The sequence below is a fragment of the Maylandia zebra genome, linkage group LG1 (assembly GCF_041146795.1).
Source record: "Maylandia zebra isolate NMK-2024a linkage group LG1, Mzebra_GT3a, whole genome shotgun sequence".
Classification (NCBI taxonomy): Eukaryota; Metazoa; Chordata; class Actinopteri; order Cichliformes; family Cichlidae; genus Maylandia; species Maylandia zebra.
Genome location: NC_135167.1, coordinates 402,167 through 410,782, shown reverse-complemented (window position 1 = coordinate 410,782; position 8,616 = coordinate 402,167). Strand labels below are relative to the sequence as shown.

The 8,616-nt window shown below is 39.6% G+C and overlaps 1 protein-coding gene across 1 annotated transcript; it reads right to left on the bottom strand.

Moving 5' to 3' along the window:
• Positions 1-3,347: 3,347 nt before the first annotated feature.
• LOC143419831 (uncharacterized) lies at positions 3,348-6,038 on the bottom strand. The gene is made up of 4 exons (XM_076887409.1): positions 5,787-6,038; positions 5,538-5,693; positions 4,090-4,179; positions 3,348-3,470 (listed from the first exon to the last, which is right to left on the bottom strand). Exons 1-4 carry the CDS (start codon positions 5,952-5,954, stop codon positions 3,348-3,350), a joined length of 537 nt encoding a protein of 178 aa, XP_076743524.1. The 5' UTR covers positions 5,955-6,038.
• Between the last annotated feature and the right edge of the window lie 2,578 nt (positions 6,039-8,616).

Here is an 8,616-nt window from a genome sequence, read left to right as displayed (position 1 = left end):
CATTCGCCTGCTTTCCCTGCTTTAGCATCACTGCTGAGGAGAGAGAGAGAGGAAATTTCTCCATTGCAGAGGCAGTCAGGCAGAGGACAGCAGAGCGGAGGAATAAATCAGCCACAGTCTGGTCTCTGGTGACCACCCGCGGCAAGGGAATAGTGCAGAGAGAGAGAGTGTCAGCAAGGGCTCGGACTACAGACAAATAATGTGCTTCCACTGTATGTCCCTCTCCACCCAGCACCAGCGTGCTAAATCTGCCTTCACTCATTTAATGTCATACAATCCCACCCCTCCAATGAACCCGGCCGTGTCCACGCCACCCTCCACCTCCTCTGACGAATTAGAATTACCTCGACTCTATCTCCCAGCTAAACAGTGTCTGATTTGGCAAATGGTCAAAGTGGCCATTATCTGAAAGCAGAGAGGCCAAAACACGATGAGCCTGAGGAGAAGATCAGCAAGGTGGAGGATGATGAAGGCATAGAGAAATGGGCAACAGATTATCCCTTTTATAAGTTAAAGATGCTGTATAACTAAACTGAGGACAAAGAAATACTGTGAGAACTAATACTATGGAGTGTTTTCTATGTATTCTAGGTCTGCAGTAAAGACTGGCATCAGATGGTTAAAGGTACAAAACTGTTTTTGCAGAATGAATAAAAAGTCCAATAAATTCCTGATGAAATTCAATTCAATTCAATTTTATTTATATAGCACTAAATTACAACAGCAGTCACCTCAAGGCGCTTTATAATGTAAGGTAGACCCTACAATAATACATTCAGAGAAAAACACAACAATCATATGACCGACTATGAGCAAGCACTTTGGCAACAGTGGGAAGGAAAAACTCCCTTTTAACAGGAAGAAACTTCTGGCAGAACCAGGCTCAGGGAGGGGCAGGGCCATCTGCTGCGACAGGTTGGGGTGAGAGAAAGAAGACAGGAAGATGGAATAACAGCAGCATAACAAGTATGTGCATGTTTTAGTGCAGTGGTGTAGTAATACTTATGCCACTGATAACTTTGAGGGTGAGCAGATAACTGCAAGAAACCAATTCAAATGAGAGAAATATAGGTTACTTCACCTGTTTTTGTTCTTTTTTTATTTCAACAATTTCTCAATTTCAGTCTAAAAGCATTTCTTATTATCGTCATCTGACTGAAAAAAACATTTTTGAAGTCATAGTATGAATAAAAGCAGTCTTTTGGAGATTTCAAAGGATTCAACTGTGGGTGTTACTCTGCCAGGTTTTAGTTTTATTCAGGCTGCTCTGCTCTGTGAGCCATCAGGGCAGGGCCATGGTTTTCCCTGAAACATAGGAAGGAAACAAAAAGGGAGAACACCAGCCCATGCTCACCGATAGGACACATTTAGTAATCCTTCCAATGATGTCTGAGTCCCAGTGATGGTTACCAGACCTGCAAATACCCCTACAAACACACACACACAATCCATTTTTTATTGTATTTGGGTCTGCAGCACTGTATTTCCTACCCTCTCTTAGCACCACACAGACACTGCACTCGAAAACAAAAATCCATATTATCGACCTTCCAGTGTCACCACAATTATTCTTTTGAAACAGCCATTGAAAACAAATTACATCTGCACTGCGTTTTCATCCGATTGCTCTGGGTGAACAATGCTTAGTGGCCAGGTTAGTCCGGCCTTCTCCGACCCCTCCCTGAAGGTTTGCTGTCCATACCGTAGAGTCGCTAATGACTGGGCTGTGTGGGTGTGTTAGCCATGAATCTGTTTTTACAGTCACCATACGAGGACATGAATTTATTATAGGATCAAGAAATTAAACAAAAATCCTTCAGAATAACACCAAAAATTTTCACTGCACCTAAGAGGGTGTGTGTGTGTGTGTGTGTGTGTGTGTGTGTGTGTGTGTGTGTGTGTGTGTGTGTGTGTGTGTGTAAGCAGCCTTTTGCTGTGTGATCTTATTCAGTGTTAGCGATTTCTTTCTACATATGTTTTTTCCCATATGCAGTATGGATTTAATATTGCTGATCTTCAGCATAATTGGCTGTGTTCTGGCTGGTTAAATTTACCATCAAATATTATAGAAGCAACAATAATTTGAACCCATAGAAAATATTTACAAAACCCTCATTTGCATTTCAAAACTAAGGTCAGGACTTCCTAAGTAGGTGCAGTTACATTTGTGACCAAAAGTAGTGGATTCTTATTTTAGTGTACATTCGCTGTCAGAGTGCCAAACTTGGTGAGAGCATATATGATTCATATATGATTTATATATGAATCAATATGATGTTTAGGAGTGTTTGGAGATGGTGGGCATTTACCCACTCGGCACTGTAACCCCAACATGCCGTAACTCGCCTCATAACCTCAGCACGTCGGAGCAGTACACTGAAAAAAAATTGGAGTGACATTTACTTAAAAAAAGCTAGGCAACTTTTTCCACACAGAAAGTGCTTGTAATCTTTACTCGGGCTATTTCTAAGTAATATTTACTTACTAGAACCATCTATTTTTTATGTGAAATACACAAGCAAATTGCACTGGCAATACTCATCTATAGGTTTTACTTTTACTCAGAATACCATTGCATCCAGTTACAAAACCCAAGTGAACATTGCTGATATTTCTTTGTGTTTCTTACTCATCTTTTCTTTGTTATATTCTACGTAATTATTAAGTAATATTTATTATGAATGTACTAGTTAATATTAATCGAATTGAATAAATATTCTTATTATTCTATTAGATAATAAATCAATATTTTCCAAAAAAAATATTTGCAGCTTAAGAGACACTTTTATTTCACAGTTGAAATGACATAGATATATTTAAAATATCTACATAACATTATAACCACAAAAAACATGGCCTTAGAACTTCTTGATTGCAAATTTCAAAACAGAGCATATACACATATACAAAAAACAAAACAAAACATGCTATTCAAAAACTCAGTGTGCACTGTCCCCTTTCTTCTAATCAACTTTCAGAACACATACATCAACTCTGTCCATTAACAGTTGCAATCACTACCTTTGCAGACATTCTCAGAACGTTCAGGACAGAAAGAACTTTGAACATTTGAAATTACTGTCAGAAAACAGACAAAATGCAAACAAATTAATTGTGCTGGACAAAAGCACAAATAACACTGGAACACTCACGCTAAAAGTTTCTTGTGGAGAGACTGGACCTTTGGTGACATTTTAAGGATGTCAAGCTCAAGAAACAGCTTCTGAAATACCTCAAATGTATATTTCAGTTTCAGTGGGTAACTTAAGTTGACAGCATAGATGACACCCATGAGCAGGAGGCAAGCGTTTGTCACACTTCCGCAGTCCTCCAGAATTTCTGTCCCCTCAATGATGACCGACACCGTTCACAGGATCTTGGTTTTCCTGTGCCACATTGGGATGGATTACGATGATCTTCATCATGTGATTACTGCAGTCCTCTTTCAATGCTTCTTGGCTGACGTCCTCCTGTAAAAACAAACAAACCACAATTAGAAATAACTAGAATAGATTCCAAGTAAAAGAAAAGGTTAAGAGAAAAATAAAATGTAAAAATAAAAAAAAGAGGTATACTCAATTTAGTATACTCAAATCAAACAATATTCATATGGCACTTTTCATACGTAAAGTTACAGAACGTGCTTCACAGAGGCTGACCCTGAGACAAAGAAAATCACTTTTGGGGGCCATCCAGCCTGGAGCTGTCCATGGGACGGCACGCTTGTTGGTAGACCAGAACCATTAAATCATTAAAATAGGTTATAAAGGTATAATCAAATTAAATACTCTTTTGCTCATAAAATAAAGTTAATAAGTGATCGTTAAAAAGTCAGAAAAAAACCAGACAAAAGGCAAGTTAAAGTTTAAGGCAGATAAGATAAAGATTAAATATGATTTAAAAAATAAAGGGTAAGAGCATAAAGATTTAAGAAATTAGTTAAAAGCCTGATTGAAAATATTAATCTTGAGTCTTTTTTAAAAAACATCACGAGTGTAGAGAATCTTTGACCTTCAATATATCATCACAAGTGAAGACCAGATTATAAGGTTAGACAATTTTAATACAGTCATTATAATCATCAGATACCTGATGGTCTTTGATCAGCTCCTCTCCACTCTCTCCAAGATACTCAACTAAGCAACGAATGATAATGTCCCTTCTGCCATCGACATGATGCTATTAAACCCAAAAAGAAAATTTATTGCAGAAAATACACAACATAACATATGTAACATACATACATAACAGCACATACAGATGTAAACAGAAAGTTACTCATGGAGAATGTAAGCCTGCAGCTACATTCTAACGTTGTGAAGTGTACAACTTAACATGAATTTCTCAACAATGTGTGTTAAGACAAGAGTACAGTGCATGTCATGATCTGTGGGTCCAGAAACTGTCTCTGCCCAGTGAGGAAAGTTTTCTGCCTCATCACTGGACATGCAAATGAATTTTTTGCAACATATCAGTACCTCCTATCACAATATTAACCAGTCAAGGACAGGAATTCCCACACACAAGAGTAATATTTTGGGAAATAAATGTATTGGAGTCTATGGGCAGCAGGAAGGGATCTCGCTGCACTCAGAGGGTCACTTTGAAAATTCTGTAAATTTCTCTGCTTTTGAGCGCATATTAAGGGAGAGATGACCGGTTTGTATACACTTGTAGAGACAATCATGTGCATAAATTGTTAATTGTGGCCACAGTGTCAGGATCAGGAGAACAGTTTCAGCCAACACAGACACTGATCAGATAAAGGACAAGTTTGTTATTTTAAACTTAAAGCTTTGTTTTCAGATTGTTTATGATGAAATCGAATGATTTTGATTGAAATTTGGACACATGCTGCTGGCCCGAGCTTTTTTGGTTTCTGTGGTAGCACACCCCCACCTCCACAATGGCTTCATAGGTGCACTGGAACAATCCTTCCTAAAACGCATAAAACTGTCGTTTACAAAGACGTGAAACTCACCGAGTGGTCAGGAGTGTTCACTGATATGTTCACACAAAAATCGCTGCAAAAGATACTTTCCAACTGGTTTTTATTGTAGTTTTTGTCCAACTACATTGACTTGTATTAGATGTGCTGTGATGTACGGTATTAGTCCGCCAATATTCTATTCTATTATTCAAGCTCTCGGCGGAAGAATGTACAGGTGTAAGGCGTTTGAAAAAAAATAGGTCCAGTTTTACAACAAATGGTAAAACACCTGTTGGAAAGCATTTTTGCAACGATTTGTGTGTGAACCTATCAGTGAACACCCCTGACCACTCGGTGAGTTTCACGTCTTTGTATGAAGCCATTGTGGAGGTGGGGGTGTGCTACCACAGAAACCAAAAAAGCTTGGGCCAGCAGCATGTGTCCAAATTTCAATCAAAATCGTTCGATTTCATCATAAACAATCTGAAAACAAAGCTTTAAGTTTAAAATAACAAACTTGTCCTTTAAATAAGAGTGATACATTCTCAGTGTGTATGACCTCATCTTTTCCATTAGATTATGTAATTAAAATAATTTAAAATTTTACCTTATTCAGTGAGTCCAACATTGGTTTTATTTTGGTCCCTGCAGTCCCGCCCTTCCTTCGAAATATCTCCAGGAGTTTGGTGGTGTACCTGTCCAATCTGGACAAAAACGTTCGCTCCAGATGAATTGTGGTTATTCGCTTAAACTCCTCTTTGATCTGAAATGAGAGATAAAACACAAAATCATATCAAAGATGACTCACGAGATCTCATATACACTTAGTTGCTGCATGAACAAGAACTGGATTTACCTGATTTTCACAGAACAGAGAAGGCCACCTCTCTAAGAGGTCTTGGATTGCGGGGCAATCCTTGACAACCTCTTTTCTTCTCATAGCGAAAGACTTCTCCATTTTCTCATTAATTGCCCTCTCATTGTTCTTCTTCTTCATTTCCTTCAGCAAATCTAGTCTCTCCATCTCTAAGGTTTCCTCAGTCTCACCGAATGGCAGTGGTGGCAGATAGTTGACTTCAGCTTTTTTGGCCCTTTTAAAGCCTTTAAGTGAACCCTCTTCACTGGAGCATCATCTCTTTAGTGTGTTCACCTCGAGCTCTGGAATGGCTAATTGGCGACCTCTTAACTTTGCCCTGTAGTTGCCCATTTTATACTTTATCCTCCGTTGCCAACCATATAGGCCATTAAAAGACCCTGGCTCTTTGAGGCATGGGTATTTTGCTACCAAGGCTTCAGCAACAGCTAAAATCTGGACACCAGTTGGATATGCTGTGAAGCCAAATATAGTCTCTGCAAGCTTCTCAAGAATGCTACTAGTTACGCTTGGGTTGTTCAAAAGTGTGCCATCATTTTCATAAGCTTGCTTTCCTGCTTCCAGTGCAAGGTCTATATCATAAGAGAAGTCTGGTATTTCAAACTTAAATGGCCATGGCTTAGACCTGTAGGATGGTCCACTCTCATCTGGGGAGGACAACAGGATTGTGTCGCATACAGATGAGGAGGAGCTTGCTTCTGTAGATAGTGGAACTGGAGATTCAACTTCTGACATGTCCACAGTAGTGAGACTTAAGATTACTGGTTCAGTTTTTACTACTTTGAGGTTAGCTTTATCTTGTACTTCCTCAATCGAGGTCAAAGTGAAGAACTGACCATCGAAATCCATGTCCTGGTACATAACAGTGAATGGTCCTGTAATATCAAATGTCTCTCGAAGAACATCATTGAGGTCCTGAAGTGTGCTTGGGATGCCTGCAGGTAAAAGTAGTTTGTGGACATCATCCTCCCCAAAAATTATCCGCAGTTTCGCTGAGGGTGCCATATGAACAGGAAGAAGCTGCAACAACAGATGAGAAATACAGACATTTATTCACAAGCTTCTCTCCTCACATTTCAAAAGGATAGGCAAATGTGGTGCTTTAAAGTTGTCAGGCATCTTCCTGCAAGGGTGTATGAAGCCAAAGGATAAAAATCTTTAAGCTCTCTTTGCTCAAGTAACTGCACACTCCCTGTGTTCTCCAGCTCATAACTCCTCAGATGTTCATTGTACCATGTACTTTGTTGTCTCATGAAAAAAGTCAGTTTGTTACAAATCACCATTATCTGTAACACTTCAGAAAAGTCAGGCAGTCCTGCAGTGGAACCACAACACAACAACATTCCCACTGCATAGTTGGTGCCTAAACTGCACACATTATTGGCAACATGCACAGCTGTAACAGCAGGGAATCTGCATTTCACCAGGTCTTTTAGATCATCTTTAAGCACATCTAAAGAGACCTCTGTTGTTTTTGTGACTGCAAGTGATGGTTTGACAGAATGTGATTGATGATATGCAACCATGGGCTGGTGCTTATTTGCAAGAGACAGCAAAATATTCCTGAAACAACCAGTGTGTCTGACTACCTTCTTGAAAAAGCTGTGTTTGGCCTCGAATCTCATTGTCCAGAGGGCAGCTAGGGGGCTAAATTCCCGAATGAGCTGAGGATAGTGCTCAAGGAAATGGTGCTTGGGAATGAGCTTATGTTGGGGGAAAACATCAAGGAATCTGCTTCGGTGTTCTGAAATGATGCTGTCAAGATAGCAAATGCTTTCTTCAGTATGGGCTCGAGACATGACAAGGTCCACAATGTCTTTCAGTGTCATCAGCATCTGCCATACAGGCTCTTGTTGGGGTACTTTTAAACCTATAATCAGAGGCAAAAGACGTAATAAGCACCAATTTTCATGTGCGTTGCCCCCTACTGATTTTCGAGTCGAAAAGTTAGCAGGAATGAGATGAGGGCGATTTGTTTTATCACTCCACTTGTATGGGAAATTGGAAATGGCATCATTCAGTTCCATGAGAGAAAAATATTTTTTCTTGATCAAGTTATCAAATGCCAAAGCCAGTTCCACTGGAACAATGCCCTCCAGCAGATCATGTAAAACATCTGGAGGGTAACCAGATGTAACATGAAAATGCTCAAGTTTTTCTGACAATGCACACTGTTTTTTTACACCATAACAATGAGGGTGATCTGGACTAGACACAGCTGTCTGTACATGCAGTGTATGTTGATCTTTGGTTCTTTGATGAAAAGACCCAGATCTCACTTCATTGGACTGAAACTTGGATCGCTCCCCAACACAAAACCGGCAGATGTATGACCCTGCAAAGCTTTCGACAAATCCTGCCACAGAGTGCGCCCCCAAATTATCTGCCACCACACTGACCACAGTCCCTTTAATGGCTTTCCCTAACGCTGGAACAAAAAGACCATCTTTCTCCAAGCTTTGGATATCTGTTAACAGTGGCTCTAAAACTCGCTGGAATCCAAACTGCTTGGTGTCTTCAGCCTTACACAGAATTGCAAGGTAGATTGATGTCAATGTGGAACGTAACTGCACCGGAATGTTTCCCAACACCCAATAGACAGCTGTGACTTTGTGCTTTTTTCGAGATGTCCCAAGAGGATTACATACCTCAAAGTCATCAACGTACAGGATGAGACTCACTCTGTTCTCCTCTACAGAGAAAAACTTGTTGTTTTGATAGTGAGATCCATCACGAAATGTCTGGTACTTAAAGTCATTTTCAGTTTTTTTTTCACCTTCAAATGTGTTTTCTTGAAACGACTTACTTAGGA